The sequence below is a fragment of the Triticum urartu genome, chromosome 2A (assembly GCF_056163025.1).
Source record: "Triticum urartu cultivar PI428250 chromosome 2A, HENAU_Tu73, whole genome shotgun sequence".
Taxonomy (NCBI): Eukaryota; Viridiplantae; Streptophyta; class Magnoliopsida; order Poales; family Poaceae; genus Triticum; species Triticum urartu.
In genome coordinates, this window is record NC_141874.1 from 708297315 (window position 1) to 708316120 (window position 18806).

The 18806-nt window shown below is 48.9% G+C and overlaps 1 protein-coding gene and 1 pseudogene across 1 annotated transcript; both read left to right on the forward strand.

Annotated features, from left to right (window-relative positions):
* The first annotated feature begins 1634 nt into the window (after nucleotides 1-1634).
* LOC125534293 (indole-3-acetic acid-induced protein ARG7-like) lies at nucleotides 1635-2467 on the forward strand. The gene has a single exon (XM_048697551.2). It carries the CDS (start codon nucleotides 1745-1747, stop codon nucleotides 2117-2119), a length of 375 nt encoding a protein of 124 aa, XP_048553508.1. The 5' UTR covers nucleotides 1635-1744; the 3' UTR covers nucleotides 2120-2467.
* Nucleotides 2468-4777: 2310 nt separating this feature from the next.
* On the forward strand, nucleotides 4778-10917 carry LOC147987012 (large ribosomal subunit protein eL33w pseudogene; annotated as a pseudogene).
* Nucleotides 10918-18806: the final 7889 nt, after the last annotated feature.

Here is an 18806-nt window from a genome sequence, read left to right on the forward strand (position 1 = left end):
ACCACTATCTCTACCGCCCACCACATTACGGGGGATGACGGTCGCCGTGGTATTCGCCCCCGCTCACTACGAAAGACATCGGCTATGTAACCCGGCGATGCTGTGACAATGGCCTTCATGGGACCCAAGCAGCAGAGGCCTCCCATGATCTACGTTGCTTCGTTGTTAACGGCGGCCACACACGTGCCGGCCTCCGCCGACATGGCTTCTTTCCCTGTCTGCTTGACGCTTTGCCGCCAATTGCTCGCATCGGTTTGCTTGGAGACGGTGTTGTCTAGCCTGGACTGGCGAGGAGGGGGTGGCGATGGCAATGGTGGTGACACCGGATTCAGAGGGTTTGCTGGCAAGCCCACCTGTATCTGGTTGGCTCGTCAGGCAACCCAGGCAGCTGCAATGTCAGAGAACTCCTTCTTCTATTCGTCGAAGGCCATGGTGGGTGTTGTACAAGGAGGAAGTGGAAAGAGGAGCTGAGGTGTAGTTCTTGCCCGGCCCTGGACATGTTTGTATAGCAGGCGGATGCGAGGAGCTAACTAGAGAGGTGTTTAATGCTCGCCGGCATAGGAACAGATGTGTGCGCTCGGAGCGCCAGGTTCCTCGGCACACACACCGTTTAATGGAGATAGATGAACATACATATGTTGTTTTAATGCAGAGAGAAGGCCTGTGCAGCGGGCGATGAACGGTCGGTGCTCTCGGCTGGCGAGCCGCTTCAATGCCAGCTCTAGTGACGGTCGCGTCCGCTCTGGGCCAACAGGAATCCGAGCAGCTGGCTTCCGGAGTGAACGCCCACGGTGAAGGGGTTTTGGGGGTCCAGGTTAATTAGATTCGGGCCAGGTTAGTCAGACACGGACCCCCTCCACCCCCCCCCCCCCTCAGTTTGTTTCCGATTTACAGGAAAAAATACGTCTGGACCGTTAAATGTACCGACGCAGGCCCGCGATGGATGATAAAACACGTCCTTATGAATATATACTAAGCCAAGGAATATATACTAAGCCCTTATGATTGCGGGTGGTTTGAGAGCCCGCGTTGAAGATGCCCTTATGAATATATACTATGCCAAGGAAGGAAAATCTTGTAGTTTCGGTAGCGAAAACCATGTGTAGCCTCGCATGGCACAGGTACCACGTGCTCCATTTCGATGTGCAACATATACAAATCAATCGTTCAGGAACGAACTCAACATGCCTGAGTAATCCCAGGAATTAATTAAGGGGAGCCTTCTGTGCTGGGTGTGCTAAGGCCTTATACAATGAAAGATGCTTAGAGAAATAAAACTAGAATTTTTTTTAAGCATCGGTGCTTATTTGTACAGGATAGATGCTTCACTAAGCGTCTCTTATAAAAATAGGCATCGGTGCTTTAAAAAACCTGATTTATTTTTCTAAGCATCTCCCTAAGCATCCCTCGTTGTACAAAGCCTAAGAGATACTAATGTCGTGCCTGATCGAGGGCAGGAGTCGGCGCGTGCAAGCTGCGGTGCGCTGGGTTGGGCTGCACGGACTGCCCCAGGTTGGAACTGGAGGCCGATCTCGTCCCGGTGTCGTGTCGCGCGCAGCGACACAAAAACTACTATCCCCGCCAGCGCTATATATATCCCCTCCCCGTCCCGCTCTTCCACTCCACCACCCACACCGCGCAGCTCGCTACCAAGCCTGCCAAGTCCCAACTAGCAGCAGCAGCAAGCGAGCCAACGAGTCCTCCGGTCGCTCGTCGGAGGCAGGGCCAGGCAACGCAACGCAGCATGTGCAACCTCATCACGATCCCGTCGGTAGCCTGGCTGCACCGCGCCGTGCGCCGGTGGCGGGCCCGCCGCTCCGCGTCCGCCCCGGTTCCCGCGGGGCACGTGGCGGTGTGTGCGGACGGCGTGCGGTTCATGGTGCGGCTGGCGCACCTGAGCCACCCGGCGTTCCTGGAGCTGCTCCGGCAGGCGGAGGAGGAGTACGGCTTCCCGTCCGGCGCCTCCGGCCCCGTCGCGCTCCCCTGCGACAAGGACCGCCTCCGCGACGTCCTCCGCCGCGTCTCTTCCTTGTCCGGCTCCGAGGAGCCGCGCCGCTCCTCCTTCTGCCGCCGCCGCGGCGACACGCGGCCGCTGCTGCAGGGGATGGCCTTCCCGTGAGCGCGCGCGCCGCGGCACCGAACGATCGGGCGACGGAGCACCCAATTTCTGCCATGCACAGCGGCAGCAGCCGGTGACAGACACGGTCCCCCGGACGCGTACACTCCGCACAGCAGGCGCCGAAACGCTGATCAGAAGGGCCTGCGTGCTCATCTGCGCTGCGTAATGCCGGCGATCGGACAAACATGTACTGGAGCCGGGTTGATGGTGATGGTACTAGTAACTGATTGAAGAAGGCGACAATTTTTTGAAATTGTTTTCTCAGTAACTATTCTACTCGTCTGTGCAACTCCTTGCCGAGGCATACGAGTAAACTAATTAATAAAGATTGATTGATTGTTCTTGTCATACATGCAATTGGTCCTCGTTTCGTTTGTGATTCATTCATTTCTTCGTCATGTCGATGTGGCAAAACGTATCTTGGCCGTTAATCATTAACTTCTTTTGCAAAAAATAATCATTGGCCTAAGCTTAGCAAGCTGACCCTAAAAAAAAAAATCTTAGTAAGCTGAGACATAGGTCGTTAGCCTAATCTTAGTATGACGAAGACATCCATTGGTCATTGCCCTTTTTTTTGCGAAAATGAATCATTAGCCGAAGCTTAGTAAGATGATGAAGACATTGCTTTCATTAATGAAATCAGAAATCATACACAAAAACGAAATTCTCTACGGTATCATCCAAAATCATACGCTCGGTTTGCCTTAGTCGAGGTGTCATCCAAAAGATTGTGCGGCCGCGGCGCGTTGCCGGCGGCGAGCAGCGGACAGGTGGACTGGTGTTTTTCGGCAGTGTCATGCGTGCAATCCAAACCACAGATTACCTGCTGATTAGGAAACCGTGCACATGCTTATGGCGAGTAAAGCAGGACATGCATGCATGCAACGACGATCCTGCACGTATGCCAGAATCTGAACCTCTTCTCCTGTAGGGCGACCAGGTGACTTGACCGACCGAATACGGTTCAGATCCACAGACCGGCCATCTTATATTCTTATCGGCCGATCCACAAGGTGGTGCTTGGTTCTCTAGTCCTAAGACCTTTTCTCGTCCCTGAGATTTTTTAAAAAAGACTCTTAAAAAGATGTTTCTAAGGACTTTTAGCAAAAAGTTCTAAAAAAGTCATATCCTATTTGGTTTGCTAGGGATTTTTTCTAGTCCCTACACCAAAAAGTCCCTGGAAACAAACACCCCTTAAGAGCGGCGGCGCCACGTAGTAACTGTTTGCCCGACAAGAGTCATGTGGAGTAGTTGGTCTGTTTTTTTTTTACTTGCGTCTACTCTGCATGAAGATTTTGGTCATTCCCGGCCCAATCTTGGACGTTTTTCTGTCAGACATTTGGCCTGACGATTCTCAAGGTTACGCGGCTCCCTGTCTCCCCCCTACTTCGCGCGCGTGCATGGCGATCGAGTAGTAAAAACAGAACAAAAGAACAGGCGTGTCAGACGACAAACCTCCCTGCAGGGTAGCCAGGTGAGTTGAGTCGCCAAGTCCGCTGAAGCTCACGGACCATCATCTTCCCTGGATGCAAACTGGCGATCGGCACGTAGCACGTAACGGCTCCCAGATCGGCAGCAGCATCATCCAGCAGGGCGCTTCCGCCCACGGTGGATTGTATCCGAACCTAACTACACTGCATTTTGAGGCTAGTTCTGGTCAGCTCATGATTCCACCATATCCGCAGCTAGCTAGCTAAACGATCTGTGTCTCGATTAAAATTTTGCGCCGCATCCAGCCAGCGACACCAGCCGTGAGACTGCTCGTGCGCACGACGTCTCACCGGCCTCGGTCGACCGGCGGGTACGTACGTGTCACGGCGCGGGGTCGTCGCACATGCGGGGATTCTCCGCGGCGGGGGCGACGATCACGGCGTCCAGTGTGACTCATCAACTGCTCCAACCCAAATCCGTGCGTCCGGCGTCCCATCTGCTCTCGAGATCACGATCACAGTGCATGTGCGTAAACAAGGCGTTCGAGAGGGAGATGACCGTCCTACTCTTACTATAGACACGTACAGTGTAGGATACCGGTAGTATACTGTATGTACATGGGTGACCGGCCGGCCGGGTGCCTGCACCACGCATCGGCATCGGCATCGGCCCTTTCCGGGTGCCTAGTTATACTAGCCGTGAGTGTCAAGTACAAGTACTGCTCCTTGCTCCTTCTCATGATTGGCACGTCGCCAAGTTAACCCATGTTCTTCCCTCCGGATTAGATTGCCCAAACTTCTAGCTAGCTCGATTTGTACGTATGTGTGCAATAGTCAGTAGCAGCTGCCTTGGTTGTACTGACTGTAAGGGCATCTCCAGCCGTTAGCCCTTCAGGGAGCGCCTAAAATCACCGCCTGGGGTGAGCCGGCGTAAAAATTGGGCCTGGGGGCGAGTTGGTCCCCAGCCGCCGGCCCCAGGGCTGCCCAAGGCACGTTTTAAAATAAAAAAAGTTCGGCGAAGTTCGGCTTAAACACGATAAAATTCGGCCAAACATAATAAATTTCGGCACATTTCGGCGAAGTTTGCGGATTTTCATTACATAGCACATATATATAAACTAATCTAAAGGAAAAACTGGCTGAAGTCGCCGCCGTCGCTGCCATCGTCGGCGGCGGCCTTCTCCTCCTTGACGTGGGCGCCCCTGCTGGACCCCTGCCCGGGGTCGCCATGACGGACTGGTGGCGGCGCATCGTCGTTGTCGCAGATGACGACGACTCCGCCTTCGTCGCGGCCGCGTCGACGTTCAGCGAAGCGAAGCAGGGCGGCGCGCTGGCGCTCCTTCGCCTTCTCCAGGCGCTCCTTCTCCATCGCTATGGACTCCCTGCGCCCATTTCAGGGCCACTTCGTCGTCGTCGAGCTCCGTCGTCACCGGCGCGGCCGGCTCCTTCTTCACCGGCGCGAGCCCCGGCTCCGTCTTTGGCTTGACGAAGCGCGGAGGAGGAGCCGACGAGGAGGCGCACCGGCCGCCCTCGTTGATGACGATGCCGGCGCTGCGGGTGCGCCGGCCGAGCGGCGTCTCCGCCGCGGGCTCGGCCTTGACGCCGAGCAGGGCCGGAGTGCCGGAGGAGTGCGATGAAGATCGGGAGGAGGAAGAAGAGGAGGAGGACCCGAACCTCCTTGGCGCCCATGGCCCGGCGCGTCGGTGCTGCACCGGGGCGGCCGCCCTCGCTGGGTACGCCAACGGCGGGTCGTTGCCGCCCTCGAGGTACGTAAGCACGCCCTCGAGTGTGCGGCCAGGGACGCCCCACCACAGGTGGCGCCCCTCGCTGTTCTACCGGCCGCCAACCACCGGCGCGCCGTTGATGGACGCCAAGCGCTGCTGCTGGCGGCGCTCGAAATACGCCGCCCAAGCCGCGTGGTTGTCGGCGGCGTACTAGGGAAGGGAGAGTTGGGCGTCGGTGAGGGAGGCGCGCACGACTTCGACTTCCTCGGCGAAGTACGTCGGCTTCGCCACGGCGTCGGGCAACGGGGGAATGGGTACTCCCCCGGCGCTGAGCCTCCACCCCGTCGGCCCGGCGCACATGTCCGGCGGCGCCGGGATGTTCGCCTGGAACAGGAGCCAGGACTCCTGTTCGCGGAGCGAACGGCGGCCGAAGCCGTTGGCCGCCGCCTCGTCTCCAGGGTAGCGTTCCGCCATGGCGACGGGCTCGGGAGAGGTAGAGAGATAGAGGGAGGGGCTGGGCGACGGCGCTCGGGAGAGGTAGGGAGAGGGAGGAGCTGGGCGGCGGCGAGGGGCGGGGCTGGTGTGGGCACAGGCGAGTGCAGGCCACCGGCTATATAACCGCGCCGCATCCGTGTGTACGCGTGCGAGAGAGGGGAGGCGTCGGCGCGCCGTCCCGTGACGCGCCGTCCGTGAGGAATCAATGGTAAGGCTAACCGCCGGCAGCCTTGGCATTGATTCACCGCGGGAACCGAGGCCGTTGGGGGAAGACGAGGCGCCGTGTCGCTGACGCGGCGGGCCTGCGGCTGTTTCGCGCCAAAACAGTTCGCCCCGGCGCCCCCGGGCGCCCCCAGCACGCCGGGTTCGACCTGGGTCCGCCGGCGCTGTTTTCGGCCCAGGTCGACGAAAATCGGGCTCCTGGAAATGCGACTGGGCTGTTTACTTAACGCCGGCATGAAAAAATCACCTGAGGAGGCCTTCCTAGGGGGCGCGGCTGGAGATGCCCTAACTATCAAGTATGTGCATATATACAAGGACTGCTCCTTCTGATGATTGCCGTGTCACTCACAAACCCATGTTCTAGTTGCTCGATCGTTACATCCTACTTCCTATGTAAACTAATATAAGAACATTTAAATTACTACTTTATTAATCTAAACACTCTTATATTAATTTACAGAGGAAGTACATGTTTATGGTACACTGGTACACACGGCTCATCTGAAAGTTAAGTTGGTAGGGTATCAACAAACTGGCTTCAAGTCGTATGCAGACCAATATTATTATCATTATTTTTAGGTGGAAGTCGTATTCAAACGTTGTACAGTACTGTATGGGTGTGTTGCAGAGTCAGCCACATGCTCGCATATGCCGCACCACGACAAGCATGCATGCATGCATGTATCACATGGAGTCATCATTTGCACTTACTCACGGCCGCGGGGCACCCACTACGTGCGCGCGTACGCTAATTTGCGTGGGTGCTTGACACGTACAGCATCTAGCGAAGCACGGCACAAATTAAGCCTACATACATGTATCAAATCATGTAAATTTCCTTGGCGTATTAACTTTTGTTCCGTTCCCACACTAACTAATGCGAGGCCGGAGAAGACGACCTTCATCATGAAAATTGTACCTTCTAGAGCTAATAATCATGCATTGGTCAACCACACTCCAGAAGGGTTGCTCAGAACAAAATGGCTGAACAGCTGAAAATAGTAATGTATACGAGGTTTTATGCCCAATCTCCTTAATTAAAAACCAAAGGATATATTTTTGCCTCGTCTACACACAAAAACTTACGGCCACGGAAAACTCACATGAAGTCCTAACATGCTGTTAAATTTTTATTTGCTGCATGCCACACGGGACCATTTTGGCTCATCCGAGACACACTGGTACGCGACATTTTTTCGCAGGAAAGGATAAATTTTGCTACGATTATCTGACCAGCTCGAAGGCAACATAACAAGTTCATGAGTTAGTAGATGCAACCTATATTAGTGGCAACCTAGCATTACACAAGGACGGAACTCGTACTACGTTGCTACGTGTCAAAACTAATCGGTTATTAGATATTGTGGAGGCTAAGCTTTAAATGCGATACAGCAAGAATTGCATCTAGACACTCTGTCCGGACTCCTAAAGCAGGGACCCTGCTTTTGCATGCATGCACCGTACACATTATAGAGTAATTAAAAATGCACTATTTGTTTATTTTTCAATCAACAAAACATATTTATTTTTGCATGGTCCCTTTTCCCCCCTGCTTCGTTGGCACAAACATGAAAAAGATGCAGATCCTAAAGGCCTCTCCCACTCTCCTTTTCTTATTCTTTCCGCGCTTTATGTCAGATCCATGGATAACAATATCAGAAAATATAGTGTGGAACTTGGAAGCATATGCTAACTACTGGTACTGTATACACCAGATGTGCCTGCAAAATATATTTGCTTTTGTTTGATCTGTTGTAACCGGCAATGTTCGCCGAATCACTGACCTGATCAGAGAGAGAAAAATATCCTTCAGACAAGATGCAAAAAAAAAAAAAGAACTGGACGTGGCAAGTAGAATGATGCGTTTGTGCTTTCATGCATGCAGTAGGACAAGTAGCGTTTATAAATCAGACAAAATACTAACCTGCCAGTAGTTCCTGTAATTATTGAAACTAAATAAAAACAAGATGTGGCTGCTGGGATTCGAGCCTGGTCTTCACGGCCACAACGTGGAATTCTCACCACTAAACTGCAGCCACTATTTTATTTGTTTGTTAATTTTTAGCTTTAACTTCTAGTGATAAGACTCTAATTAGTCTGTTATGATTAGGGGGTTTAGATTATCATATGGTTAGTTTTCTCTTTCCTTCAGTAATTTGTAAGACTGTGGTTTCTATTAAATGAAGTCAAACTTTCTAAAGTTTGACCAAGTTTATAGTAAACAACATAAACATTTACCATAATAAATCTATATAATGTGAAAATATATTAAATAATAAATCTAATGGAATTGATGTGTTATTGTATATGTTAAGGCCTTCTTTGGTTCATAGGATAGGAATTTTATAGGAATAGGAAAATCAAAGGAAATGAGATGACATCCATGTCAATTTCTATAGAGAAAGAGATGTCATTTGGTGCATAGGATATGATTTTTTCCATTGAGTCTAGGCTAATGCTTTTTTTCCTCCAAAATATAAAGGATTGATTCCTATCCTACATAGGAATAGGAACCCATTCCTACAAACCAAAGGGCTTCAAAGGAATTTTTCCTTTGCAAATCCTATCCTATAGATATTCCTATAAAAATCCTAAAAACCAAAAAAGGCCTAATATTTTTGTCTATAAACTTTTCAGAGTTTACAAAGCTTGACTTTGACCAAATCTAGTACCCCAAGTAAATAAAAACGGTGGGAGTAGGAGGGAAGACCCTCTCTCTATGTAAAAAACTTCTACCAAATGACAAGGCGATAAGCTATCCGATGTCGATCCGTCCGTCCTGCTGGGCTTTTACAAAACTGTACATGGTTATTTTCCATGCTGCCAGGGAAAAGAAGAAGGAAATTCACGGGTGAAAATCATTTAAATAAAACGGGCCACACTCCAAAGCTATTAATAGAGTAAAAGGTTGCCCTATAACTATAAGTGATTATTTACTGTAATATCTTTTGTGGGGGATTCAATGACGATGCACATACGAGAGCGCACAAACAAAAACACATAAAACACCCGAGGGCGAGCATTCTGAGCACACCATATAACCGATGGACATCGAAGATAAATCAACGAATATTGTTAAGTTTGTGCAGAGTAGAAGGATTTGATCATTTGAGACAGTGACGAATCTAGGGGGGGGGGGTGCTTCAACATGCTCGAGCACCCCCCCTCCAATAATTGTTTTTTTACTAGTATTCAGCCGAAACTCGTCAAAATTTAAGCTTATTCAAATTAAAAAGCTAAGAGTTAGTGACTTGTTCTTCACACTGTTAACTTTGAGCCTCCCTTCATTTTCTTTCAAGATGCGCCACTGTTTGAAACATGAAGACATTAAGGACAGTATAACCGCACCTAATCCCTGCCCTCACAGCGATTTGCGTTTTTGGCCGTCCGTTTCGACGATCTGGACGTTTTTGGCCGTCCGATCTGGTGTCTACAATAATCTGTTTCGCATTTGTTAACTACTGGCCCATCTGTCCTATGGGCTACTGCTCCACAGGCCGAAACGAAGCATTGCGGTAAACTGGGCCTTTTCTGCCAGCTGCCGGCCCATATAACTAACGAACCAAGGGTGCTGCGCTTGTGAAAAAAAATACCTCCAAGGGGATCCAGTGACACACGCACAAAGGAGCGACCGGTCTGCGTTCATCCAGCCCCGATGCGAGGCGAGATCGAGCCAAGGCCAGGGCCCAGGCTCGCGCCGGGATTGAGCGGAGGTGCGGGATTCTGGATCGAGCAGAATCGCGGGATGCGGGTCGCCCGAGGGAATCAAGCCGAGGCGACATGCGCGAGGGGATCAGCAGAGGCGCGTCATGCGGCAATAATGGTCGACGCCTCGTGTGCTAGAAACTGCTCCGCTCACTCTTGGAGCGGACAATCATGGCGTATTCATGGCTGGTAATGTGGCAATCCTTTCCTATGCCTACTGGCAATATATGTTGGTTCTTCTTCGCGTGGTTTCTGAATCCTCCGTGGATGTGGAGGTCCAAGTTGGTGCAGGTCCTTCTCGTGGTTTCTGAATCCTTTCCTATGTCGAGTGGTACTATATATTCATGGCTGGAACCCTGACAATCCATCTCTCTTATCTTTTATTTTATCTGTAACAACGAAGATAATCTGAAACGGGTTTCTGGTTGATGATCTCCTCTCTGTTCCATCCAGTTTTCTGCTTGATTGTCCTCGCTCATGTTGCCGCCTTCTGATGCTATGCAGTACCACTGAAATTTTGTTTTACTTGGAGAAGCTTGGTACTCACGAAAGATGAAAAAACCTGATATTCCAGTTCAGTGTTGTGTTAGTGGGTTTATTTCCATTCATGTGTACACATAGAAGTTTATTGTTTTCTGTAATTTTAAGTAGCCATACTTACAAGGAAGAAATTAGTGTTCACTGAAAAAACCTGATATTTCAGTTCAGTGTTGTGTTATTGGGTGCATTTTTATTTATATTGTACATATAGAAGCTATATTGTTTTTTGTAATTTCAGATGGCCACACGTAGCAGGAAGAAATTAGAAATTAGTGTTCACTGTAATTTTAATGATGTGCACATATGTATTGGCAGGGCAGAAGATGTGGAAGATCCAATACACTGGTAAACACCACAGAGGACGTGGCGTGATACGGCCGCAAGAGGATGGCATACGTTTAGCAGGCCAAGAACTAGAGCAACGGCCCGCACTACCTCTGCATCTGGGGCAAGGTCTCCTGCCCCCATGGCAACATCAACATAGTCCACGCCAAGTTCATCTCCAACCTGCCGATAGAGGCCATTGTGAGTTTGGTTTAAGTATGATTTTCCATTTGTCTTGTCCGGTCGCATGCTTGGTACTCTTGATGCCATTCCTTGTGGTGCATGCTGATGTTGTTCTGGTATTTTCTTTGGTCAGGGGCGTAAGGTCGGTGTCTTAGTGTACCTGAGCAGCATCTAAAGGTTAGTTTCCAGAATTTGTCAGTTATCTGCTTACCATTCAGGTGTCGATTCCAGAATTTGTTGTTGCTCAATGGGAAGTTTTCTAAATCGACTTGTTAGTTGTTCATGATTCGATGATTTATTTTTGGTTTGGTCAATGTTTGAAATGTTGGTCGCACACTTGCAATGTGCTGTCATTCTTCTGCAGAACGAATTGTGCAATTTGAAAGTGTGAAAACGGGCACTAGGTGTGTGTATTGATTACTGAATTTGGTCCCATATAAAAATTTGCACTCTGGGCGATATTTAGGCCATTCTCCTCTGCCCATCTGATGGGCAAGGTGTATGGATATTTCTGTTCATACAACATTGCTGGACATGTGACTTCACCATGATCAAATGAGTAATAGTCTCTTGGATTTTGCACATCCTTTGCGTCCTTTGCCACTTCAGGCATTTGCATGGACTGTCAACAATTCATTATTTTTAATGAAGAATGTCTTATATACACTGGATAAGATAAGATAGGGGCGGACGAACTAGGGCTGCTGCGAGGCCGAGGTGCCAGACGGCCTAATTATTAGAGTGATGATTTCCACATGTAATGATGCTACGCTCATATTTTTTGCATAAGAATCTTCAGATTTTACATTGAAATGTGGACCTATAGCTTGTAGATGATGTATGAGGTTTGAAATCTTCAGTGGTTCTTCCAGTTAAGGAGAGCATATGAGGTTTTCTTCCTGCTCTCAGTTGGCCTCTTGGGTGATATTTTTTGGACTAATTTAAGGAATCAGGTAAGCATTCACCTTACAAGTCATAATAACTTTTTCGTAAAATGGTGCATCTGTTAAGTTTCTCAGCAAAGCGCACCACAAATGTGACCAGAGCACTTCACAATGGTCATGAAATTACAGTAACTATTGGGGTAGTGATTATTTATGTTGACACCCTTCTGTTCGTTGTCAAGCAATTCAGCATTGGTGTTGATGGACTTTTCTCTTTGAATTGACATCAATACGGGGCAATATGATTTAACGGTGAATGATGTCAGGCTATGGTTAGAACATGTGTACTATGTAATGGTTGGTTTGGCATAATAATAATAATTCATCTTTCCATGTACTCTATTGCCTGCTTTGAAGTTCATTTTGAATCATGTGATGTTTCGCCGTAGAATTCATCTATCGACGCTCTATACTTTGAACTGTGTATATTTTCTTAGAAATTTGTGCAACCTAGGCAAATATATATATATATATATATATATATATATATATATATATATGTGTGTGTGTGTGTGTGTGTGTGTGTATGTATGTATGTATATAGAAGGAATGTCTTATCACACTTATCGTATAGAACTACACTAGCACGAAGAAGGGCCACAACCAGTTCAATACAATAAAAGGCCCAATAACTGCTGGTAAATTATAATTCATATCTTAAAGTTGAAATTACTCAGAAGTATATAATATTGCCACTACATCAACTTTAAGTAAAACACCTCCACATATGCGTCAAACCCAAACATTATATATTAAAAGGGACAGGCGCGGCAACGCGCGCCACCAATGATCTAGTGCCCCATAACAACGCCGGCCCATCCCGAGGTTGTTCTCTTCTCGCATTACAGGCCGTGGTCCTTTGGTTCGCTGGGCGTACGTGCACCTCTCTTGATCATCACTCGGTTGATGACACTGCTTAACACTAGTTAAGTGGGGTTAAGAACGCTAGACCGTTGGTTAGGATGCGAAAGAAAGAGAGCCATCACCTAATCATATGTCCAAGCTTAACAACCGGCCGTGCATGCCCTGCAGCATCCAATGATTGCCTGCTGATGCCTGATGGGGTTGCCCAACAACAAGGATATTTTTTAAGGGAGAAATAGTGACCCGTTCAGTTTGCTTTAGTCAGTCCCTTTGAGTCACCTTGCAGCCATATACTTGAAACTGGATAGTAATCCAGCCTGAAAAGGCAAGGGTACGCGCAATTTTTTAGGTTCGTACGCCGTATAATGGTTGACGACTTGAGCACCATATCTAAAACAAGGATGTGTACCCATACGTTTATACAGTAACAAAAAACCGACGAAACCAGTAGACAGTGTCATCGCCCGGCACATGCAGAGCAGTAGTCCTCCTGGAATTATGATCGCACGTTCCAGGTTCGACTGCCGTGCGCCGCCGCATGCATGCATGCGTACGCATGCCCGCCGGAAAGAACCGCGCCGCTCAGTCGCTTTCCTCCAATCGGTGTGCGTCCAGCTGCATGCAAATCATTGAATGGGCGGAGATCCACGAGCGCAAGGCAAAGATGGCAAAATTGATAAATTTAACCTCCGTTCCCAAATATAAGTCTTTCTAGAGATTCCAACAAATGACTATATACGAAGCAAAATAAATAAATTTATACTCTAAAATATGTGTACATGCATCCGTATGTTGTAGTCCATTTGAAATATCTAAAAAGACTTATATTTAGGAACTGATGGAGTATGTTTTTAAAAATATTTCATATCGTTGACCCTTTTGTACACCTCCCGACAGCAAGTCACCGTACTCTACTATGCAGCTCCTTACAGCTAGGCGCTGCACAATGTAGTGCAGCTCCTAGCTGTCGGGCGCTTCAAAGGTGTGACGCCTGAGTGTTAAACGCTGCATAGTATATTGCAGTGCCTTGCTATCAAGCGTTGCATATTAGGGGTCAACTAGGTGAAATACTTTCGAAAACAATTTAGTTTGTGAAATAGTTTCACACGAAGGTTATATTTATGCCTTTTGCCGGCAAAGACACCATCACCGGCAGCACTGGCCATCAAATGGTGGCGCCCGGAGCAGGGGTGGATCAAAGCAAACTCTGATGGTGCAATGGCAAAGCTTAATGACCGTGGAGGAGGAGGGGTCGTCCTACAGGACCACGTCAGCGCGTTTAGGGACTGCGTGAGCGGCGTCTTCCCAGGTGTGTCTGATCCTAAAACCGTTGAGGTGTTAGCTTGTCGCAAGGCGGTTCAGATGGCGATTCAATTGGGCGCGTCAAAAGTGGGTGTAGGACTTGGCTTCAAGAGCCGCCTGATTGTATTTTGCAAGTTGTTTTGGATGAAATCCCATGCTTGGGATTAATAATCAATAAAATATCAGGATGATTCAAAAAATTGATTTGCTGCCGCTATTAGAGACCGTACTTGACATTGGCAAATCCGACCCCTTAAATTTTCGCTGACGCGTTCAATAGTAACCGGTCACGTCTCATACTTAATGCTATGCATGTGACTCTCTCATATTATATCCCTAGATCCATACAAATGATGCAAAATAAACCTACGAACCACGACACGTTAGTTACGCTTCATCATCGAAGATGTCCACGACTTCCGTGCCGAGCGCCGTTTAGATGGGCGCATAGGAGGGCTCCGGCTCCTCCTACTCACCCATATACGCGAGCATCTCGTCGACCTCCGCGGCCTCCTCGGTCTCCACCTCCTGCCGACGACGATGTTTGGCCTCCGCCTACGATTCCAAATGGAGGGAATCAAGGATCGCCTGCTGCTCCACTTGCAGATCCGTGTCCCTAGCGTCCCCCACATCCTCCTCCTTCTCCTCCTCCTCGTCAACCTCCAAGTCCTCCTCGGGATCCACCGCATCAGGAGGTAGCCCCGCGGCGATCTGGCCTTCGGGCCTTGCTCGGATCTGCTCAAGGAGCTACAGCCGACGCTTTGGCATTAGATATGGGTAGCTCCTTATCCGGCGTGGGGGCATGGCTACTAGGGGCGGCGGAGGGCGATTGGAAAGTGCAGCGGCGACGGATGGAAGGGGGAAATGTGGACGGGTACTGTTTGTGTGCCAACAGTTGACTTAAATAGCCGGACTAGGGTACTATGCGACCAACCGTAGCCGCGTCATCGGTCCAACGTAAGAGACCAACTTAGGACCGCCATGTTTCGGAGTATTTTCATGTTGGACCCTGTCGTCAATCCGATGTGGCATGCACGCACAAGCTGTCCCATATTTGTACTGGATATGAGGGGTGTTAGTCAGCCCGGACGTTTGAGACCGGTTTGAGGAGCCCATCTAGGTCGCTTTTTCGTGACCGGTCAGGACCGAGTCATCCGTCTGGGCGTTTGACGCGGGTTTGAGGCGCCCGGTTATAGATGCTCTTATATACTCCAGTACTTGGCATATACAATGTACTACCTCCGTCCTGGTTTATTAGTCTCCTTTGTAATTTGTGCTGATTTTTGACCAAAGATTTAACTGACAAAATGTTAGTGCATGTCAACAAAAATTATATTGTTGGATTCGTATTTGAACTTAGTTATCAATGATATACTTTTTAGTGACATGCATGAACTTTTTGTTAGTTAAATTTATAGTCAAAATTTAACACAAATTACCATTGTTGAGGAAATCATTAACTGGTAGCTGCTCGGTTGGCTAGCGAGTAGGGGATTAATCAGCTAATCAGCAAGTTAATCGGCCATTTAATCAATTAATCGAATGATTTTTTGGTTTATCGGCTATTCGGTGACCCTATGAGTAGGGATTAATCGGTAAGTTAACTGGTTAATGGGATAAATTCTTGAACAGGGCAAATTATAATGGGGACTAATAAATCAGGAATGAGGTAGTAACTAAATAAGGTCTCATGGTTCACTATGTTTTTCTTTTGCGGAGAGTCTGAAGGTTCAGTGTTGCAAGTGAACTTTTCCTCGGTCGTGGTGGTATGCGTCAGATGTGGTTGGATACGAGGGAGGGGATTTGTGCACGCAGGGGCGGGGCACACAGGTTGTGGGCCATGAGTCCGTGCCAAGATTTGAAAATCTATTTGTGTATATAGTGTTTTATCTTGTTTAATTTTTGATATATGTGCGTAATGCCATTGTATATTGAAGCGATGTTCCTACTCTTGTCGGTCACGTGGGGTAGCCTTGTTATTCTTTGCATCTCCTGAAGTACATCTGGAGTGTCAACAACCGGCAATGTATTCACGGGCCTGTTATGGAGGGTTTACGGAGTGCCTCCGACATAGCAATATTTTATTGGATTAAGAAGGGAGATTGGCCCCACACATCTGAAAATCAGGGAGGGCGGTGGAGAGATTTTATAGTAAACACCGTAACAGCCCCGTAATAGGCCAGTGTGTTTAGCATTTTTGGTCAACAACATTAGTGGACTTCTCTATCCGAAGATTTTTGTAAAAAAGCATGTTGTGCTTGTATATTTCTTGTCCATGCTGGCACGGTGCACCTCGCGGCTGGTGTTTGTTGGTGTTGCTCCGGCCTTGGCGGTGTCGGACCTGCATTCTCCGATGTCCAAGACTTGCCGGCGTCGGACCTGCATTCTCCGATGTCCAAGGCTTGCCGGCGTTCTCTGCCAGGCGGCTCCGGCTTTGGCAACCAGTCGTTGGGTTCCTTCCAGCTTGCTTGGTTTGCCGTTGACCCGATGCCTCCGACCACGACAGCTTGGATCTGCGTCCCTCTAGTCCTAGCTTGCTAGCATTTCCGGTCACCATCACCTCCCCACGCGGTGGTCCTTGCTTCGCTGCGGACCCTACCCTATACGCCTTAAAGCTTCCCTTTTTGCAAGAACCGATGCTCGTAGGTTCGCAGTGGTGCCACCCACCGATGGCAAGTGCAGCCCCACGGCCTCCCTTCGGTTTGGTTCCGGCCAATGTTGGTTTTCACGTCTTCAATACCATATTCGGCGGCTATGGGATTGCTTAGCCTTAGGCCATGGAGAAATCCCTGCTCAGCTTGCCGGTGCTGGCAATGGTGGCGCCTGCTGGTGTCATTTTTCCTTCTCGGAGGCACTGCCACGGCCATCGGTTGCGCCCGCCTTTGAGCTCAGGGGAAACCCTAGGTCCGGTTGCTCCGGACCGGATGGCGAAGACGTTTCAGCGTCGTGTTGCTTCTTAAAGGCGCTATCTTGCTTGCTCGCGGTGTCCCCGGTGTTGGCTTTGGTGATGTTGGGACTAATCTGATTCGACTTTGTCGGTTTGTGTAACATCCTCGATGCGACTATATCTCCCACGTGTCGAGGCACGACTTAGAGGCATAATCGCATTGAAGGCATATGTCGCAAGTCAGGCAATCATCACAAACATCCCATGTAATATAGATAATAAAAAGGGATAACATAGTTGGCTTACACTCGCCACGTCAATCAAGTACATAAATAACATTACATCATCCAAACACTCATGGCCCGACTACGGCGCCAAAATAAAAGATTAACCAACATGCGACACGGTCCCGATCACCCCCAACAGGGCACCACTACTGATCATCAGGAAAGGAAACATAGTAACGTTGAGAGTCCTCGTCGAACTCCCACTTGAGCTCGAGCGCGCCATTTGGAGCTGAATCATCAGGCCCTGCATCCGGTGTAATAGTAATCTGTGAGCCACAGGGACTCAGCAATCTCGCACCCTCGCGATCAAGACTATTTAAGCTTAACAGGAATGGCAAGGTAAATATGTGAAGCTGCAGCAAGCGACTAGCATATATGGTGGCTATCCTATTCGCAAAAGAGAGCGAGAAGAGAAGGCAAAGCGCGAGCAAGAAACTAGAGGACAACCTGCGCATACATTACTCCAACATCGTGTCCACTTCCCGGACTCCGCCAAGAAGAGGCCATCACGGTAACACACTCAGTTGATTCATTTTAATTAAGTTAAGGTTCAAGTTATCTACAACCGGATATTAACAAATTCCCATCTGCCCATAACCGCGGACACGGCTTTCGAAAGTTCAAATCCCTGCAGGAGAGTCCCAACTTAGCCCATGACAAGCTCTCACGGTCAACAAAGGAATAGACCTCCTCCCGAGACGTTCCGATCAGACTCGGTACCTCGGTTCTTCAAGACATTTCGGCAGGTTAAAACTAGACCAGCAACACCGCCCGAATGTGCTGACAAATCCCGATAGGAGCTGCACATATCTCGTTCTCAGGGCACACTCAGATGAACACTACGTACAACTAAAACAACCCTCGAGTTGCCTCGAGGTGGCGCTGCAAGTGGCTCTGTTTGGACCAACACTCAGAGGAGCACTGGCCCCGGGGGGGGGGGGGGGTTAAATAAGATGACCCTCGGGCTCCGGAAACCCAAGGGAAAAAAAAGCTAGGTGGAAAATGGTAAAACCAAGGTTGGGCATTACTGGAAAAGCTTTAATAAAGACGAACTATCAACGGGTTCCCATTATAACCCAACCGCGTAAGGAACGCAAAATCCGGGAACATAACACCGATATGACGGAAACTAGGGCGGCAAGAGTGGAACAAAACACTAGACGAGAGGCCGAGCCTTCCACCCCTTAACCAAGTATATAGATTCATTTAAGATAACATGGCAATATAATGATATCCCAACAAGTAAATAAATGTTCCAACAAGGAACAGTCTCCAATCTTCACCTGAAACTAGCAACGCTATAAGAGGGGCTGAGCAAAGCGGTAACATAGCCAATCAACGGTTTGCTAGGACATGGTGGGTTAGGGGTTTGACATGGCAATTGGGAGGCTTGAAAGCAAGTGGTAGGCATCGTAGCATTGGCATATCAAAAGAGCGAGCAATCTAGCATAGCAAAGATAGTAGTGATTTCGGGGTATGATCATCTTGCCTGCAAAGCTGTCAGAGTTGACTGGATCCTCGAAAGCAAACTCAACGGGCTCCTCGTTAGCGAATTCGTCTCCCGACTCTACCCAAACAAGACAAACAAGCAACAAGAACACAATCAACCACGTGCAAGGATCAAACAAGAGGATGCAAACATGGTATGCTATGCGGGATGCAATGCGGGAGGCATATGCAAGATGTGACAGGAAATGCACGAACCTGGCCTCAATTTGGAAATCCAAGTGTGCCACTGGAAAGATGAGATGAAATCGCTTGAAAACGATATAAAGAACGC